General features: G+C 32.6%; 1 protein-coding gene across 6 annotated transcripts in view; it reads right to left on the reverse strand.

Annotated features, from left to right (window-relative positions):
• The window catches only part of JMJD1C (jumonji domain containing 1C), a 250,673-nt gene that overhangs the window by 176,944 nt on the left and 51,812 nt on the right, over positions 1-21,917 (reverse strand). For 2 of the 6 annotated variants that reach the window (XM_074339494.1, XM_074339496.1), the window contains exon 2: positions 6,144-6,191. The exons of the other annotated variants lie outside the window; for them this stretch is intronic. In XM_074339494.1, coding sequence (XP_074195595.1) covers positions 6,144-6,161 — 18 coding nt within the window. In that variant the 5' untranslated portion in view covers positions 6,162-6,191. The remainder of the gene's footprint in view (positions 1-6,143; positions 6,192-21,917) is intronic. 6 annotated transcript variants of the gene reach the window in all.

Consider the following 21,917-nt stretch of genomic DNA (forward strand, 5'->3'; position numbering starts at 1 on the left):
TATGTTAAATTCTAGGAAAGTTAAAACTATTGTGGCAGAAAAGGGTCTCGGGGCCAGCAGTGGGGAATTGAGGCAAAGGGAAATGAGAAAACATTTTTGTCAAATTTTACCCTTAAAATAGGTAAATTTTACTGCATAAAAATTATGTTTCAATAAAGTGCTTTAAAAAAACAAATTAATATGCAGTCAGAAAAAATATTTAGGCTGGATTATTTTCAAAAGCTAGCACAACATTTACTTTACTCATCAAAGCAATTTCAGACAAAGTACAGTTGACCCTTGAACAATGCAGGGGTTGGGGCACCAATCTCTCTGCATAGTCAAATACACACATATAAGTTTTGACTCCCCAAAATAACTACTAATGGCCTACTAATGACTGGAAGCCTTACCAATAACATAAACAGTCAATTAACATATTCTGTATGTTATAATGTATTATATACTGTATTCTCACAATAAAGTAAGCTAGAGGACAAAAAGTTAAGAAAATCGTAAGAAAATACATTTATAGTATCTACTGAAAAAAAATCCATGTATAAGTAGACGTGAACAGTTCAAATCCATGTTCTTCAAAGGCCAAATGTAGTTGGAAATTTAATTGCTTATCTTTTGATTACACAAAATAACTGATTCATTATTTACTGATTCATTTCCCATTGTGTTTAATACTCAATGGAAACTTTATAAATGCATAATACATTTAATTTGCAATATACCAAGAGTTTTCAAGTATTTGGTTTCATCCTATTTTCAACATAACCTTATGAAGAAAAAAGGATGGGTATTATTTTAACATGAGAAAACTGATATCATAGAAGTTAAATTCCAAAGGTTCTTCACATAATAAAGGTTGGGATTAAAACTGATGAGTCTAGGATGCCTTCTACTACACTTCCTAGTGAGACCATTTTTAGACAGGAGATTTATGAGCCTGTGTTATTAACTTTTTAATTAAAACTACCTATCTACTGAGCTATTTAGCTACCCAATACTCAGGTTCTCTCCACCCCCTAGTTCTCCATTCAAAATTTTCTTGCTGTTTCTTCTTTTGACAAAATATAAAACCCTTTGCTGTATCAACTCCTGTTGTTGAGACTGATATGTAGCACCACAATTACACGTATCTTTGAAAAATAATGCCAACACAAAAAGAGTTCCAATTCTAGCAAAGGAAATTATGAACACATAATACTTTTCTTGGCTATTCTTGAACATTGGCTATTCTGACCTATAACATTTTAAAATTTAACTCTTGAAAACCTACCACAATGATCTCTGGAATAATACCAGCAAAAATCTACCATATCCTCAACTTCTCTGAATTTTGTATCCTTTACCTTCTTCCTTTAAATGAAATACAACTCTTCTTCAAAGACATTGTTTTTGGCTGGCACCCTCTTAAGTTATGACTGTTTTCCCTCCCATACCCCTTTATACTATTTAGCTTAGAGTTGGATTAGGTCACTCTTTATTCCTCACTGCAAAGACAACTGTCCCTCCTTGATCATCAACCACTCCCCTCCCCTCTCCTGGTTATACTTTTCTGTAACCTCAAATACTTCACTTCTGGAACACCACCTCCTATCTTTCCAGCTCACTCTCTCATATTCTGGCTTGACCGCTCACTCAGCCCAACACAGGACCTACAACTTTTCACTTCTATTCTATTATTCTACAATTCTACTATAAAATATATAAAACTAGAAAAGCAATTTGCAAAAATGCTAATGAAAATTATCCAAGAGTGGTGTACTAATTTTTCTTTGTTTTCCTAAAATTCCCAAGAGTAAACATACAGAGCACTTTAAAAATAACACTAAAGTTTTTTAAAAAATACAAAAGTTAATGGGAAATTACCTCTAGACAATTATTCTTACATTTCTCTTCATATCGGTTATTCTCCCTTTAAACCATTTCCTAGGTCTCACTAGCTAAACTTATACTGAGACAGATAAGAATGATTTAAATTACTACATAATGGTAGAAGTGAGAGGGGTGTGAAAAGGCTGTTGTAAAAGTCTGCCAAAACTAAAAGATTTTTAAAAATCAGCCAGGTCAACATTTGTCAGAATAGAGGCATTAAAATCCACATCCAATACATTGTTTTAAAGAAAAAAATAAAACCAGTGTGGAATGCCCATAATTTCCCTAAAACTGTGTTGACTGTTTCATGAATTTTCTCATTTCATCACATAAAAATGAATGATTAAATATAGGATCTGAATATAATCTGTCTTCTTTACACAACAATATTATATATGTAACACAAGAAAATTATGCAGAACAATGACAAAAAAATGTGTTGATGTAACTTGTTAAATCAAGATGTACATTATTTTCAAGTTTGGAAAACTGCTAGTAATGATGAATAAAAATATTTCTATAATATTCAAGATTATGCAATTATATTTGTCTTGAAACATATCCTTTTTTAATTAAACAATTTTTCCTATTTTTTCTTAGCCTCAAGATTTCAACAAATGAACTTTAAAGAAATTATCTAGAAGTGCAGTGGCCAATTTCTCACAGAGAATAACTTTCTATATATTTACAGGATAGCTCTAAATTCATTGTATTAATGTAGAAACATCATAAGCGAGCTTCATTTTTAAGACAGATGATGCTATACAACCACAGAGCCATAAATCATAACTACATTGAGGAATAAAAAATTCTAATCATCGATACTGAAAGGTTTTCATTTGATATGCTTGTTAAGGTACCTGTGTTATTTATGTAAACAAGTCCTCAACTAATGGAATTTAACATCTGGATTAAGAAATAATATTCAGTTACTAGTGAGAAAGTCTATGACAGGCTTCATATATTCATATATTTAATAGTCATGTAATCCTTTTTTTTTTTACAGTAAATTCAAATAATTTCTTTACAGCTCAGGTAAAACTACCACCGTAACAAAATGAGAATATATAAAAAGTACTATCCTCTAAAATGAGCTTTTCCCCCTCTCTTAACAGAGGAGAAAAGGCTATCTACCTCTCAATAACATCTGAGATAGACTAACAGTTTCTCAAGAAACAAATGAAAATAAAATTAATTGATTTAAAAATACTACTAACCTAGAATCCTTAATTTAAAAATAATTAAAAAATAGAAAAACCCTAGTAACACATTACCATTAAAATAAACAATGAGAAAGAAATGACTGGGTAGACTCAAAGAATACTTTGAATACATTTTTGTTAAAATATACTTTCCTTCCTCTTGTCTTTTAAAAAATGGTCTCGGGGGCAGCCGGTTAGCTCAGTTGGTTAGAGCATGTGCTCTTAACAACAAGGTTGCCAGTTTGATCCCCACATGGGCCACTGTGAGCTGTGCCCTCTACAACTACTTGACTTGGAGCTGGTTGAGTCCTGGAAAAACACACTTAAATAAATAAAAGTTAAAAAAAAAAAATGGTCTCATCTTTAATACTGAGTAAATAAGTAAAATTGTGACTGTATAAAACTATTCTGAAAAGAATGTTTTACGAATATCTTAATGACCTATTTCCATCAGGATGGAGAAAGTGGATGTGACAACTCCAAGATTTCAGGACTTAATTCCCTGTCATGTTGCTCCAGAGTATAAAACAGCTTTCAATAGCCCCAGCTGTAAGCTGACAAGACTTTCTGTAGCTATAATCACACAGTGACCACACTATAAGCTAGTTTTCTGTTGTATTGTCACCACTCAATTTACATTTTAGCAATTTAATTGGGTACATTTTAGTCTTCTATTTGTTGTGGAGTAAGATATTAAAATTTCAGAAAAAACGGTATCAAACCATCCCGTTTACCTTAAAGCTTTCTATTAACTTCCCCTGGGACTGGATGAAATCTGAACTTAGGCTGGTTGACAGGGCTTTAAAGACCTGTTTCTGGTACTCTTCTGATCCTGTTATAACCCCTAGTCCCTTCCTCTCCAGATAGGTACCGTGATTTTCTTCCTGTTCCTAAAACATAACACGCTCATTCTGGTCTCATTATAGAAGAGAAGCACAAGATAAAATTGTATTACAATTATTAAAAATAGGAATAAAATAATGTTTGCAACCTAGAGAAATATCAAGAGAAAGGAAGATGGACAAACCAATCTCTGGAGCCCTGCTTTAACTTTTTAAAGGAAACAGGTCAGTGTCAGAGATCTGGTAATATTAAGTGTCACCAGGACACAACTGACTGCCCCAGGCTAATATAATTGTCCTACTACTCTTATCTGAACTGTATGAACTTTTTAAAACTTCAGAAATATGCTTCCAAAGTACATTCTAGGTAAGTGTCAACTTAGCAAGACCAGTAATGAATAAACAATACTGAAAATCATTATTTTTAATCTAAGATGGACACTGAAGGTGTCTTAAATTCAGATGAGGAAGTTATATAAGTAATTCCATGGAAGATATTGTGGAATGGTATTCAATGTTCCACACCATTACCTTCCACAAAGAGCATATTCTTTGGATTTAGAATACTAAGACGAAGAATAATAAAATTTCTTTGAGCCTCAGTTTTCACATCAGTAAAACAGAGGTAATTAATACTTCAGAGGGCTGTAAAAATTAAACACGATAACAAAAGGACTCAGTAAAGTAACTGACACATGTTGGCTTCACTTTCTTTTTTTCCTTCACCTAAAATTATGATGTATTTCATATTTAGAGAAAATGTTCAGCTCAAGATTTGTCATCATGATCAAAACTGCTTTGTACTGAAATGTCAGAAAGAGGAAGGAAACACATAATGCAATTATTAAACAAAACACCAAAAAAACCCAGCAAATTTAATTTTTAAAAGAACCATCAGAGAAACTGGTCAATCTCATCTAAAAACAGAGAGAGAAAGAGAGAACAGACATACTAATGTTTTTCATCTTGGTTTATTATAATCCAATGTCTAAACCACACTAACTTTTAAGATATATTTAATATTTTAATAGAGGTAAAAATGATCTCTTCATATAAAAAAATGGAATCTGTCACTAGAATACAGCAATGTGTCTGTACAATTTATCTTTCAAAAACAGATAAAGAAGGATAACTGAGTAGCAGAGATACAAAGCATCCAGAAATCCAGGAACCCAAGGGTGATAAGATAACACGGTTATTTGAGGAGGGGCATAATCAGAAATAATAATACTTACAAATATGCAACAGAAATTGGTCACACGGAAAATGTTTTCTTACATTAAATTCTAAAGTGACACAGAGGCAATACATAGCAGTAAAAAGAAATGTCAACTATGTTAACACTTGTTTTAAGTCCATTTTTTAGGAAATTCAATTCAAAAGTATAAGTCATTGATATTTACCGGTTGCAATAGATAAGGATAAATATGATACAGGTCTGCTCCCAAGGAGGTATCAATCGTATTTCAAAAGAATTGCAATAAATATTTAGATAGCAACCCTTATAAAATAGCATACAGCATTTGAAATTTAATAAGTTTATATAATACAAGTACATACATTCTCTCAATTCACTTTTAACATCTAAATTCCCTCAATAGGGAATAGGTGAGAACTCTTAAGACCCAGAAAGACTGATTTATCCAACATGACATAGTTAACATTTGGCAGAGCCAGAACTCAAACCTGACTCTACTTTTATAAAATCACATATTCCAAAAGGAAATAGCAGTCAGTAAAGTAGATGGAAGACCAAGAAAGCAAAAATTATAGTTTTTACTTATACAGATGTAGACAATTCTAATAAGAAATGGGAGGAGATATTCCCTATAAAGGTATGAACTCTAATGGTAAAAGTAATATCTTATCAATATTTTATTTCCCTGATACACTTGACCTGATATACTTGAGGAACTTAATAAATATGAGTGGACTGAATAAATGAAGGTTATGACCGAGCGAAATACTATGACTATATAGTTTTCTGATGTCAGATTTTAAAAGGACATATATAGATAATGGAAGAAGGGAAAGAATGTTTACAAATTAGTATCATAAATCTTGTAAGAATATTGTCAGGATAAACTAAATTTTATAAATAACACAAAAGAAAACCAAACAGGCCCACTGGCTTCATAAATGTAAGAGGATGAACTAAGAAGAAACAAGAATACTGCATGGGAAAGATGATGTAATGTTAACAGATGCAGAGAGAATAAAGAACTACTCACACCTCCTCTTTTGCATCCATCTTCTCCACCAAGGAGAACTGAGTAGAAAACTGGAAAAGGTAGAAGAAACATAGTTAAAAAGTAAATGAAGTTGAAATGAGAAAAGAAGACAGTAAGAGAATACCCAGCCACTTTTTAAATTAGTTTTTGTCTACATAGCCTAAATAATCACAAGCCCAAGTTAGGCATGCATCTCTAATGCAATCTAATGTAAAACATACCAAGAACGGAAAACAATTTCCAAAAGGCACTGGTTTTGGAAATGGAGGAAACATTTTTTAGAAAATTATATATCAAAGAAACATAGACCCTTCAAATTTAGAAGGCTCTTGACAGTCCAATCCATTAATGTTGATCTATATTCAAAATACAAAAACTGTTATTTGCAAGATGGTTTGTAAGCACTACAAAAGAAAAAGGTTACACCAAGAGCAAATTTTATTTCACTACAAGTAATCCTAAACTTTGTATTTATCAATAAATTTCGTCTTTTTTGGTACACTAGTGTAACTAATACATTAGATTTTTTTAATTAAAATATTGTGGGGGAAGATCCTGAAAATATTTTTAGGAATAAAATAAAAAATTTAAACTCAATAAGACAGCATACTAGGTACTCATACTGGATAAATACCATAATTTACAGTATTAACCAAGAACTAAAAACTGATTTTGAGTATTTTCAAAATAATCCACAGGGCTCCATCCTTACACTTTAATCAAGATATTCAGATGACTTAACAGTATTCAACTTTAAGAGACTGGCTTAACATGTTGGCTGATAAGATGAAGATCCAAAAGACTTCAAAAGATTGGAAAAATGGGCAGAATAAAATAATAAAAATAGCAGTAATAGCCGACTTAGTGAAATAAAAAAAGCTTAAATTAAAGCCAGAATCTGGGCAAGCTGATAAACACTCCAATTTACAACAGAGAAGCCCCGAAGATTCAAAAATTAGTTGAGGGGCAAGTAGAATAGGAAAACTGAGGTTAGTATATTTAAGTAGCAGCTAGATTCACAGATCTCTTCCTGGTTCTAGCCTTGCAACTGCCTCCTCTCCTATTTTCCTAGCAAAGCTAAGTGTTTTCCCCCTAGAAAAAGGTTATCTCTGGATCAGGGATCATATTAAAGCAAGCTGAAGGCAGAGATTACTACTGAACAGGAGAATCAAGTGAGAGTTTACATAATGAAATATGTTGAGAACCAACCCAATCCTCCCACTCCCGGTCTATTTTTAATTCAATGGGTATAATTTTGAGAGCCAGGAAAAGGACTAGTAGATTTCTCTAGGAAACTTGACCAGTTTAAGATAAAAGACACCTACATACACAGATATTAGGAATTCCCTAAGGAAATGGCCTCATCTCTAAACAGTACCCCGTCCACAACTTCAGGGCTCCCAATGTGCTTTTTAAATTTTATGCTATTAAATATGAGTAGTCAGAATCATCAGGTATTTCATGTAAGGAAAACATCAAATATAAAACATAGAGACTAAACACAAAGAGAAAAAGTGACTTCAAAGAAAACAAGACTCTGAAGACAGCAAAAAATTAAAAATGTTCTCAATTAGAGAAACAAATCAGAAAAAGAGGCCATCAAAAACTAACCATTTGGAAAACAAAAAAGTTTTTATGAAGTTAAACTTTAATAGCAGAAATGAAAAAATGCAATAGAAAATTTAGAATATAAGTTAAAAAATTTTCCCACTAATGAGAACAAAAATAATATAAAAGAGAAAAAATACTGTAAAAAGAGTCCAGCATGGTCCCATATCCCAATACAAAAGATCCAGAAAAGAGAAAAATACAAAAAAGAGAGAACTGAAGAAACAATTCAAAACAATTTCCCAGAACCTAAACTCAGAAGTTCCCAGACTGAAAAGCAACTCAAGAGCTAAACACATGGATGAAAAGAGATGTACATCTAGCAATGTCATTGTGAATTTTCCAAGCACAAACAAAAGACAAAATCCCACATGCTTCTTTCATATAAAAGATCAAAAAGCAGAAAGACATGACTTTTCAAAAGCAACACCAGAATCTATTAGATCAATGCTTTCAAAATTTTCAGGAAAAATCATTTCTAATTTCTAATTCAGAATTCTATAATCAGTCAGATATGAGTAAACTTTGCGGGTGAAATGCAAATACTTTCAGATGAACAAGCACCTAAAAATCTCCAAACAGGCAGTCCATTTTAAAGAAATTACTAGAGGATATATTCCACCGATACAAGAGAATAAACCAAGACATGGAATCCAGGAAAAGTGTTCAGTGAAAAAGGCAAGGGAATCACCAGGATGTTGGCAAAACAAGACGACATGAGATCTAGAATGTCCAGATACAAAAACCCCAGGAAAGGTTACATAAAGATAAAATTGACAGGATACCTAATATACATACCTGAATGTAATGAAAGGATCTTACATAACCTGGGGATTATCTGATTAAATCAGTGGCAAGTACATAGAAAATTAAATAAAGGGAAGAAATGCAAGACAATTATTAACTCCAAGAAAAATATTTTCCAAGAAAGTAAGTTAACATATATTAAGTAGGCAACCAAAAAGTGTTGATACAGTTACAGTAATATTAAACATCAGGAATCCATCTAACCAAAATTGAAACTATACTGTATAAGTACATAAGGTGGGATGTCAATTTATCTAGTTTTTACATTTTTATCTACTCTTCATATTTTGGAAATTTCATATTTTTAAATGTTTGTTTTTATGTTCTCTCTCTCCTCCCGTATGTATGTTAATTTCAGAGATTCCCTAAAGTCTAATAAGTATTATTAGTACTTCAAAAGCATGGTCATTGAGGAACCACTTGTAACCGAAATCTTGTTAGATAAAGAAACACCATGGACAGAAAGTTCTAAGAGGATGGAACCGTGCCTGGGATGCTTAGGAACATAGTACCTAGAGAACAAGTAGGTCCTCAATAAACATTGTTTGAAAAAAAGAACAGATCACGTAAGAAACTATCTTATCCTCTGGCAACATTGAAAGGTCTCACAGCCTCTTTCTGCATGACAGGAAGCACTGTCAAATATCTGAGAAACCAATCAGTAGGCAGCCCTAGGTATTCCTAATTTAAAGTATTTTAACCATTTATAAATGACCCTAAAAGGCCACGACATATAACAACATGCTATTTCACCAAGGTACAAATTTAATCACATGTACTTCATAGCTTTTGTGAAGAGAAAATTACTAGGTAAATGAACTTGGCTGAACAAAAAATATCCACATCTCAACACAACAATGGATTTCTCCTAAATCAACACATCTGCACATCTTTTTGTATCTCAACTTAGTCTAACAAAAGCTGACATTTTGTAAAGAAAGGTTAACACTGTTCATGAAGGAACTGCAGAGGTATGAAATTAATGGTTATTTGTGAATGTCGGGACTACTGCAAATCCCAACGGCCATATGAAGAACTGGAGACATGTACCATTAAGATTCCAAAGGAACAAAACTGGTTAATGACAGAGGCAGGACTAGAAATCAGTACTCCTCATTTCTAATAAGCTTTCCAATATATCATATTGGCCTTTAACACCGTCTATTTAAAGATAAAAAATATACTGGGCCCAAACCAGTAATTTAATAGATTGTATTACAATTTTTCTCTCATCTTACTAAATTCTGGCTAATACGTGTTAACCAGAATACTTATTTTATATATATTTTTATATTACCTTAAAAATTACGTATTTTTATAATACTCGCCCCAGAGTGCATTGATCAGACCATATCACTTCTTTTGAGACCCAAGAGAATAAGCCATGTTTTCCAATCTGAAACAATTCCAAGCATTTTCAGGTCTTAAAATAGTGAACTTTCAGCCAGGCAGGCTAGGTAGTTCAATCATCACAACTTTCAGCGAGGCAGGCTAGGTCAATCATCACATTAAAACCACTGTTAGCTGTAGATAGAACCCATGGAGAAAGACAAGTAAATCCTATATCCCATTTAAAGACGGTTCAGGTATAAGGTTGAAATTAATTTTTTTTTCATACCACCTGCTCAAAATCATGCCACATTTTTAGTTAGTTTGCTTGGAATGTGGATCTCTCCTTTAACTTTTGGGCTTGAGAGATTTCTAATTGCTCTTCTTTTGTCTTCTCAGAGTAAAATCATTAGATTCAATTATCTAATCACTAAGAGTATCTTCATCTTATCAACTGATCATTTTAAAAGGCTTAGCAGTGTTCCATTGCAAGGGTATACTACTCAATTCCTTAAGATACTTACATTTAAAGTTTTTTGATTTTCAAATTCTTGGAAGAATACTTGTAACAATCATTTCCTACTTTAAAAATATCCCGTTTTAGGTTTTCAGAACCCTGGATTCTGCTGGTTCCCCATCTGCTATTTAATGATCTCATTTCCTATCTCTACTTACATAGGTGTATTCCTACATAAGACCTTGATATTCCAAAATTCTCTCTCTATTCAGTCCTTCAGAGAAATCACACTCATATTGCTTAAACTATTACCTTTATATTTTGTCACTTCCCATCCAAAGTCTTGAATAAAGCAGGTGCTCAAAATTTGCTGAAATCATGCTAATGACTCTCAGATTTGCATCTCTAGATATATGCTCATCCAACCTTTCCTTGTTTATTTTCAATGATATAGCTCTATGCAATAGTATTTCATCCTCATCTCAATGTACAAAACATGTCTTCTTTCCATAACGAGCTCTCTTTCTCACATTCCTTATGTATCATAAAGAATATTTCCACTTCTCCTGGTGCATGCCTTGGGAATTTTTTCCCCTAATCATTCTCCGTTACATTTTAGTTTGTCTTCACAATCGATCTCTATTACATTCACATTCCTCATTTCTGTCCTGTACCTTTCACTGCCAATATCATAGTTCAGCTCTTACTTACAATGTTCTGAGATGCAGTAAAACAGCACTGATAAGGAGCAGTCTAGGTTCAAACACTGTTCTACAACCTAACAATCGTGTGAATTTGGGTGAATTGTTTAACTTTTCTATCCTTCATTATTATCCGTGCAAAGGGGTTAATAATAGTATCTCTCATACGGTTTTTGTGAGAATTAACTGAATTAACAAAGAATTCAATACAGTGCCTCACACAGAGTAAGCCCTATACAAGCCTAAATGTTTCAAACGATTCTCTTTGCCGCCAATCACTGTTTTCTCCAGCTTACCTACTAATGCCAAACTGATTTTCTTGGAACATTTTCATTTTCTCACTTTATTAATGTAAGACATCATGACTACCTTCTGGAATCAAGATCATGCTTCAAAGTCTCACATTTATAGCTCTCCATTATCTAGCCCAGGAGTCAACAAAATATAGCCCACAAGCCAACAACTTGTTTTTGTATATAAACTTTTGCTGAAACACAGCCATCCTAATTAATTTACACATTGTCCACAATGCTTTCTCACTTTGATAGCAGAGTTAAGCAATTCTGACATAGTCTGTAGGGTCCACAAAACATAAAATGTTCACTACTCGATCCTTTTCAGAAAATGTTTACTGATCGCTGACATAGTTCAGTCTCTTACCTGTACTATTCCCTATATATATATTTAGCATGTCTAAAATGAAACTCATCTTTTTTTGTACACTTGCTCCTCTCAACTTCATTTTGTTAATATTTAACAAATATTTATTGAGATCTTATTATGTGCAACACACTGCTCTAGTAACTGGTAATTGGTAAGCCTAGTAACTGGTAACCCTAGTAAGTCCAGTGCCCATCTGGCACCCTACATAATCTTTAATACATTATTGATTATTTTCCCCAAACTGTATTTCATATCCCCGTGACTATATTGTGGCTACTAATTTGTACTTTCTAATCCCTTTACCTTCTCCCTCATCCCTAGCCTCCCTCCCATCTAGCAACCATCAGTTGTTTTTTTCCCTGTATCTGAGTCTTTTTTTGTTTTGTTTGTTTGGCACTTTTCAATATTTTGAACTTTTTTTTTTAAATTTTTACTGGGGAATATTGGGGAACAGTGTTTTTCCAGGACTCATCAACTCCAAGTCAAATCATTGTCCTTCAATCTAGTTGTGGAGGGCGCAGCTCAGCTCCAAGTCCAGTCACCGTTTTCAACCTAGTTGCGGGAAGCGCAGCCCACTGTTCCATGAGGGAACTGAACTGGCAACCTGGTTGTTAAGAGTTCGCGCTCTAACCAACTGAGCAATCTGGTCACCCACAGGCAGCTCAGCGGCAGCTCACTGTCTTCAATCTAGTTGTGGAGGGTGCAGATCATTGGCCCATTGGGAATCGAACCGGCAACCCTGTTGTTAAAAACTCAGTATTTTGATGTGACAGAATTGTTTGGACTTTAACAAGTCTGGTGCTGAACACCAAAATAGGTCATTTGATTTGTTTTTTTGCCATCTTAAATATATGATGTTAATGATGAAATAAACTTACTCCTATTAAATAACATTTTAAAAATATGACATATTCTAGCTTAATATGTGAAAGTATTGAAGAACGGGTTTCCTGAGCAGAGTGTTACAAAATAGACACAATCTCATGTTGTAGAAAAATTTTATATAAACACTGACAACTATTGAAAAGGAGGAAATCTTAGATTTAGTAAAATAGTTAGCTAAACTTCTTTCTGGTGGGAAAAAGGCCCTTCACTGCTGTCTTATGCTGAAATTTTTTTCCAGCTTTGCTAGGAGATAAGATAATGGCAGCAGCTTTGCTTGCTTGTGTGCGTGTATACGTGCACACGTGTATGTGTACATGCACACGTGCATGTGTGAGAAAAGAAATGCTAAGTAATCTAAATAAAGCAATTCTTATAAACATTAGCAAACATTTAAACTTTTCTCCCTGAAGTCCGATTAAAAGCTGAATGGAAGGCAGTCACAAAATTTTGTGATGAAAATTAGAGAATTTCAAAATTATAAACACTGATAAATCCCAGATCAATGAAGAAAAATAAAAACTTGAATGATTCTATCCAAATCTGAAAGAGCCACAGTAAAAGGTTATCAATAAATACTGAAAGACTGCAAAGAATACACTTTTACAAACATATTTGGATTTTTTAAAATGTGAACTGAATATTAAATATTCCTCTAAAATTATTAATAATTAAGAAAACAACTTTCTCAGTGAGTTTCTTTTTTTTTTTTCATTTTAAAAAGCATAGCTAAATCTGCATATTATATTTTCTGATTTAGAAATTCCAATTTAGACATCTCCAGTCTAACCAGATCACCTAAGAGCTTCTTTCTCACAGCTCCCTTATGGCTCTCATAATGTGAGCATCCTGCCCAAAGATGAGTGTGATTCTAGCATTTAGAAGTGTAAGAAAGACATAAACACAAGAAAATCACTTCATCTAACAAGCACAAAAAAGTTATTCCACTAGAAGAAAAAAAGCCAGCTGCGTTGGATGAACTGAAAAACAGTAGATTAATCTTCTCCAAAGGCTCTAAGAGCAAATTTGATTAGATGCGTTTTTCCCTACTGCTGCCCACTGTACTACAAACTAATCCCCTCTTAGGACTCCAGTCCACTGGTTTTCAAAATGAATATATGTTGCAGTATGAGTAAGATTGAGATTACTTACCAAATTTCACTTAAGAATGTAATTTTTCTTCATATAAAGGGACTTCAGTAACTTTAGTGTCAGTATGTAATATCACAGGTATTATAGACAGATCAGATACAATTCATTAGAATTTTAACTATACATTTTAGTGTCCTAGCTGTATATACATTTTTAAAAGCCACCAATTTATTAAATTACATAACTTTTCCCACCTAATAGAAACTTACATGTGACTTTTATCAGAAAGCACCAAAATGAAGATTTACTATAATATGACAACATTATTGGAGAAACAATTATTTATATTGTTTTCTTTAAGCTTTTATATACAAACATGAAACTGGCTTTCACTTGTCATGCAGTCAATACTGCCCATTAGTTTTGTTCATGTGGATTCAGCAAACCTGTAGCATAAATGCTTGATTTTTAAAGTTTTGGCTTAGCTAGTTATTCTTGGAATTGGAACTCCTTATACTGAATCTATGACTTTAAAAAAACACCTTTTTAATTTCTTTAAGGTCATAGATAAGCACAAACCAACATTTACTACAAATCATAATCTTGTATTTAGAAAAACAAATTTAGTGTAAACCTACAGCATACATAATTGTTACAAAACCACAAAACTGAAGATTATATTCCTTAAACTCTCATCCAAACAAAATCTTTTTAAAAATTCCACATCTGACACAATGGAAAGCAACTGTAATGCCCTAAGGAATAGCAGCACCTGCAGGAAAAGACTCAGCCTTGCAACTGCTGCTACTATCAATTCATCACTTGATTCTCAAACATTAAGGCATTCCTTCTCCCCTTTCCTGTACACTCAATTGATGAAGTTGAAGAAAACAGAGCTTAGAGTGTTCATGCTGAACTCCCACAACTACACAGCTGAACTTCTCACATTTTCTAAAAAATACTGTCCTGCAGAGAACAGGCTTTACTACACATTCATGCAGCATCCTGCTCCTAGCGTGGAGTTCCAAATAGGATAACTGCTTTGTGATACATTTAACCTCTCTAAAAAAAAAAAAAAAAAAAAAGTCTGTACTTCTAAAAGATAATTACAATTAAACAAGAACACTAAAATAAAAGATACCTGCAATGTTTAACCCGCAGAAGGAAAAATACGACCAAGGCAAGAACATACTTCAACCCTTATTACAATTTCGTAGGCAAAAATACTTTAAATAACAAAGTAAAATATTAGTCACTCAACAGGATTTTCTTAAATTTTTTAAAATAAATAAATATTTAAAAATTACCTGAACTGTAATCCATGATTTAGGAACAATAATCTACCTCATTTGTCAATATTTTTCAATGTGTTCTTAATATTTTTAGAAAGCTTTTGATATTATGAAAAATAACTTAAAATTTCTTTGGCATGTTACTAAGCAACTAAAGGCCTGTCAAATAACAAGGGGAAAACTGTCTAGCTGGTTGATCATGCTGTGCTGGCAAGTTCTCAAATATCTGCTAAAGGTCAGATTTCCATTGCATGGAACCAATCAATGGAACTACACAATTCTCCTAGTGCTTTAAGAAGCTGAACAAAGAAGACTATTTTACATAAGTAATTACACATAACCTTCGCTTTGTGAAAAACTGTAGTGAAGTCTAGCTTTTTCTCACCGCAGAATTCATACATTTAAAAAGTGATTATAAAATTTTATTTGTATTTTATTCTACAATTATGTTTGTCATGTTCCCAAAGTATATATGCAAAATTCTACCTTCCATTTGGTAAAAATAAATAATCTATTTTACAATTTCACACTCCAAAAAAGTACTATATATCCAAATGAAATTTTAAGCATAACATAATATTTACAAATATGATTTTTATAAGTATGAAAATTGTAATAGAAGGTCCCTTAATTCAGTGAGAGTGATTAATTTTGCAACTAATTCATATTAGTAGATGGCTGAGTTAGTTTATAAGATATATTGTTAAAACTAAACTTGTCATAGGAACATTCAGATTTTTCTATGATCATAAAGACTGATGTCACCTACTTTGAAAAAATTTTGACCCAAATAATCTTGAATACAGTCCATACTCTATAAATCTGGGAATCTGACCAATTATTTAAACAACAGGTTACCACAAAATTATAGTTAAATATTACAAGAAGCACCTTCATTTAATGTACATATTTAGATGAGGTACTACTTTATTGGGTTTCTATTTTTCAAGAGCAGAAATATTAAAGTTAAATTTAAAAGTTAGCTTTTTAGGGATGGTACATTTCCCTTCTAAGTACCACCGCTACGTGTTCATTACTTGAACTTCTGCCAAATTTTTGATAAACATATTGTGGTTATAAACTGATGATAAATACATAAAATGTGCAATTTTATATAAGCCTACCAATTATGAAATGTTTTAAATCTTTATTAAAATACTTTGCTAAAAGGTCCTCAGGAATTTAGTGAGCAAAATTTAAATGATCAATTAGCTATTTGAAGCTTTTTTAAACGAGCTTAATGTCAACATGTTCATGTAATGTCACATCTTCTGTCATTTAAAAATGTTAAAGCTACCAGCAAATACATAGATCATAACACCTTATCTGTGATTATGCCATATACTAAGTAACTTCCATCATATTATACATGTAAATTATTTCCTTCCAAACAATAAAAAATACAGAACTTAATTCTAACGAAACTATCAACTATTGTCAAGAAAAGTTGGGTCCTAAAGAATCCAATCCTTCAGCAAGACAACTAAAAGAGGCCAGGTATTGTCAAGTTAGAACCATACCGTTTTCCTGTGTAATACAGACAAGTTTTTGTTTCTCAATGAACCCACTACTGCAATTTTTCTCTAATAACCTTCAATACTCTATATAGGCTAACATTTTAATTCTAAAGAAAAACTAAGATTTGTCAAATATGTTAAATATTTTCCAAGACTATTCCCAACATAGAAAGATAATGAGTTCCCAGGTAATGCTCATGCTACTAGTCTGGGGACCACACTTTGAAAATGACCATACTGGAGAATACCTGTAACATGCTTCCTGATAAAATATGTAACTATCTGGCACACAGTTTTCAAATCAATCTCCTTTTAAGAACACTTAAGAAACACAAATCGTTCAGAAATCTCATGATTTTCCACTGCTAAGAACATAACATCCAAATTAGGACTAGTATTGAAGTTATTACAAGAAGTGAAACCATTAGACTTTTAGTCTCAGTTTTCTTTGATGGCTCAAGGGAGACACTATACATATTTTTTAAAGCCATGCTAAAACTGTTCAATATTTTCTATGTACTTATGTATTAGACACTGCCAGGAGGTGAGTTATAAACAATAAAAGCTACATCTACCTAAAGGGCATGTATGTAAACAAATACAGAGGGTCCCCTACTTACTATGGTTCAACTTAAACGATTTTTTGACTTTATGATGGTATGACGGTGATACCTATTCAGTGGAAACCATATTTTGAATTTTTTATTATTATATTTATTGGGGTAACACTTTTCTTTATGACACTTTTCATACCTATAACCTCTACTTTACCACAACTTTATTAAGCCCATTAATGTAAAGAGCTAGCAAGTAATTACATGAGCTGAACACATAGATGGGGAAAAGGGACATTATTTTTAGTCCAATAATTGTGCTTGGAGAAACAAATCAGTCATTTCTAAAGGTATGTATTAATGCTTTAGGGCATGTCCACATACATTTAAAAATCAAAACATAAAGTGCTTAAGAATAAACCTAACAAAAACATAAGACCAAAAGGAATAAAATCACTGCAGAACTTGAAAAAAAAAACCTCAAACACGTGGAGGGACATTCCATGTTAAAGTGCAGACTCAATAATGGAAAGGTGTGAATTCTTCCCAAATTTGTCTATAAAACTGTACAATTCCAGGGAAAATTATACAAGGATAACTGTGGGAAAAGGAAAAATGATAGAGAAAGTTACCAATTTTTTAAAATTAAAGACAATGATATATATTATACACATAATCAAGTGGGATTTATACCTGGAATGCAAGGATGGTTCAACATAGAATAAAAACCAATGTAATATGCCACATTAAAAGAATGAAGGGGAGAGGAAACACATGGTCATCTCATTTGATGCAGAAAAGGTATTTAACAAAATTTAACTCCCTTTTATGATAAAAATGTGCAACAAACTAGGAATAGAAGGAAACAACCTCAACATAATAAAGACCATATATGAAAACTGCACAGCTAACATCATACTCAGTGGTAAAGACTGTAAGCTCTTTACCTAAGATCAAGAACAAGACAGAATGCTTGCTTTTGCCACTTCAATAAAATATGGTTTGGAAGTTCTATATAGAAAATTAAACAAAACAAAAAAATCCAAATTGAGCAAAAGAAAAAATATATCTCTTTGCATATAACAGGATGTTATATGTAGAAAACTCAAATTTTCATACAGACTCAGGGAAAAAAAACTGATAAACAAATTTGCAAAGTTGCAGGATACACAATCAACATAAAAACTGAATTTCTATACACTAACAATGAGGTATCTGAAAAGAAAATTAATGAAACAATTCCATTTACAAAAGCATCAAAAACAATAAAATATTTAGTAATTAACCAAAGAGGCAAAAGCTTTTTACAGTGAAAACAAGTTGTTGAAAAAAATTAAAGACACAAACAAATGGAAAGACATCCTGTTTTCCTGGATTGGAAAACACAATATTGTTAAGATATCAATATCTTAACCCAAAGGGGCCTACAAATTCAATACAATCTATATCAAAGTTCCACTGACATTTTTTGCATAAATAGAAAAATCAATCCTAAAATTCATATGGAATCTCAAGAGAACCCAAATAGCCAAAACAATCCAGAAAAAGAACAAAGTTGGAAGACTCTCTTTTCCTGATTTTAAACTTACTACAAATATAAAGAAATCGAAACAGTATGATACTGGAATACAGACAGACAGAGACCAATGGAACGGAATAGAGAACTCAGAAATAAACCCTCACATATGATGTCAAACGATTTTTTTTGCCAAGGTGCCAAGGCCATTCAATGGGAAGAGAACAGTCTTTTCAACAAATGGTGCTGGAGAAACTGGATGCCTACATGCAAAGAATGAAGTTGAATTTTTATCTTGTACTATATACAAAAATCAACTCAAAAGGGATCAAAGAACTAGACACAAGAGTTAAAACTATGAAAGACAAAATAGGACACAAAAGCTTCATGACACTGGTTTTGGCAATAATTTCTTGGATATGACACCAAAAGTACAGGCAACAAAAGGAAAAAAGGAAAAATTGAACTATATCAACATTAAAAACTTTTGTGCAACAAAAGACACTATAAAATATGTGAAAAAGAAAACCACAGAGAAAGTAATTACAAATTAGGGATTAATAACCAGAATATATAAAGAGATCAACAACAACAACAAAACAATCAACCTAATTTTAAAATGGGCAAAGGACGTAAATAAACATTTTTCAAAAATGATATACAAATAGCCAATAAGCACATGAAAAGATCTCAACATCATTAATCATTAGGGAAATGCCAATGAAAACCACAATGATATACCACTTCACACTCATTAGGCTAGCTATTTGGAACACACACACACACCAGAAAGCTGCAAATATTGGCTAGGACGTGGAAAAACTGGAACCCATGTGCATTGCTGGTAGGAATGTAAAATGGTGCAGCTGCTGAGGAACACTGTATGGTGGTTCCCTACAACTCTAAACAAAATCACCATATGGTCCAGCAATTCCAATTCTGGTATATGCCCAAGAGAACTGAAAGTATAAACCTGAACAGATATTCATACACCCATGTTCATAGCAGCATTACTCACAATAGCCAGAAAGTAGAACTTGAGTTGTCAATTGTCCATCAACAGATAACCAGTTAAACAAAATGTGGAATGTACATGTAAGAAATATTATTCGGTCATAAAAATGAAGTTATAGTACTTGCTACAACATGAAGAACCTTAAACACTATAGTAAGTTAAATAAGCCAGACACTAAAGGACAAATAATTGTATGACTCCATGTATATGAAATACAGGCAAATTCAGAGACAGAAAGTAGATTAGAGTTGACCAGGGGCAAGGGTTAGGGGGAATGGAGATTACTTAATGAGTACAGAGTTCCTTTTGGGATGACAAATTTTGATGACAGATAGTGATGATAGTTGCACAAGGTGAATGTACTTATTACTACAAACTATACTTAAAAAGGGTTAAAATGCAAATTTTCTGTTATGTATATTTTATCACAATAAAAAGTTAAAAAAAAAAACCTAAATGCTACAATGTCCAACACATTTTTGAAAATGAAAAGTAATAAACAAGAGATTTGCTTTACCTGTTATTAAGATTCTATAAAACTGTGATTATTAGAACACTCTGGTCCTGCATTACAAGAAACAGAAAGATAATTGAAATATAACAGAAAGTCCATACACATTTATCAAAATATAGAAAAAGATAAAGGAGACATTTTGTATCAGTGTGGGGCAGTCAATGTTTTAAAATACAATTTTGGGTTGTAGGATTTCTTAAATAATGCACAAAATTCTGAAGTCAAAGGAAAAAAACTTACTAATCTTCTAAATGATAAGCAAAGCCATGAAAGGTAGTATGAACATTTAAAAACAGCAAGACTAGGGGCCGGCCCAGTGGCTCAGGCGGTTGGAGCTTCGTGCTCCTAATGCTGAAGGCTGCCCGTTTGATTCCCACAAGGTTGTGGGTTCGACTCCCACAAGGGATGGTGGATGGTGGGCTGTGCGCCCTGCAACTAACAAAGGCAACTGGACCTGGAGCTGAATGGCGCCCACAACTAAGATTAAAAGAACAACAACTTAACTTGGAAAAAATCCTGGAAGTACACACTGTTCCCCAATAAAGTTCTGTTCCCCTTCCCCAATAAAAATCTTAAAAACCAAAAAAAAAACAAACAAAAAAACCAGCAAGACTAGGGAAAAATGTCACATGTAAAAAAACCCAAAAAACAGGTATCTTAAGTATAAAAAGAGTGCCTATAGATCAGTAAGAAAATCATAAAACAGGCCAAAATATGAACAGATAATTTATATTTAAAATAATAATAATAAACCTAATAAATACATGAAGCTCAGAAACACATAAATGCAAATTAAAGCAAAGACCATTTTTTGGCCAATCAGGCAAAGATTATGACTGACAACATACAGTATGATAAGGGTTTGGGAAAACTGGTGCTCTTATAAACTGCAGGTAGAAGTATAAACAGGTTCAATCTCTATGGAGATTAGTCTGTTGTTTCAGCTATTAAAAATAATTTTGTACATGCACAAAGGCCCTTTAATCTACCTTCAGAAATATTCTTAAAGCTGGCAAATGGCACAAGTACTATGCTATTTATTTCACCCAACCACTCCCTAGACATACCACACATTTCTCAGTCTGATACTACAATTTGGCCCTGATCTTCAAATTATTTTTCTTGTTTCTCCAATTCGAATCTTCTGTGAAGCCAACTACTTTGCTTTTCCTCATTCCATTCTCCCTGCCAAAATTATTTTACCTCTCTTTTTGTATTCTAATTGCTATTCGTCAGGATTCAGAATAGTCTATTTCCTCATAAATGCATCTTTGAAATCTGTATTGCTTACTTTTGTGAATCCATGCAGATATCACTGCTTATCATCTATTAAGCATTGAAAATTGATGAGATAATACATGAAAAAATTTTACAGTTAAGGTTATACACCTTACAACTTGCAAATCTTAAACAGTACATGGCATATAATAGGTTCTCAAATATTTATTGGATAAAAACATTTATATTTATTCATTCAATATTCACTGAAATGATACTATATTTATTTAATATACTTTCTTTCACACAACCACCTTGTGAGATGGCCAAAGCAACTACTTATTATTTAAAATTTTCTTTTCACAGCTTTTACTTTATAATTAAGGGGAAATTAGTCATCATCTCCACAAATATACAAGTGAGATCAAAAATTATGGTGAATGTTTAAATTTTAAAATTACAGTAAGACATATTGCCATTAATCCCCCTCAAAATACTCCCCCTCACTTCGTACACACTTATCCCATCGTTCTTGCCACTTTCTGAAGCGTTTCTAGAAGTTCTCTTTCATGAAAGTCTTTAGTTGTGCTGTTATGGGTGCCTTGATATCC

The sequence above is a fragment of the Rhinolophus sinicus genome, linkage group LG07 (genome assembly GCF_036562045.2).
Source record: "Rhinolophus sinicus isolate RSC01 linkage group LG07, ASM3656204v1, whole genome shotgun sequence".
NCBI classification, from domain to species: domain Eukaryota; kingdom Metazoa; phylum Chordata; class Mammalia; order Chiroptera; family Rhinolophidae; genus Rhinolophus; species Rhinolophus sinicus.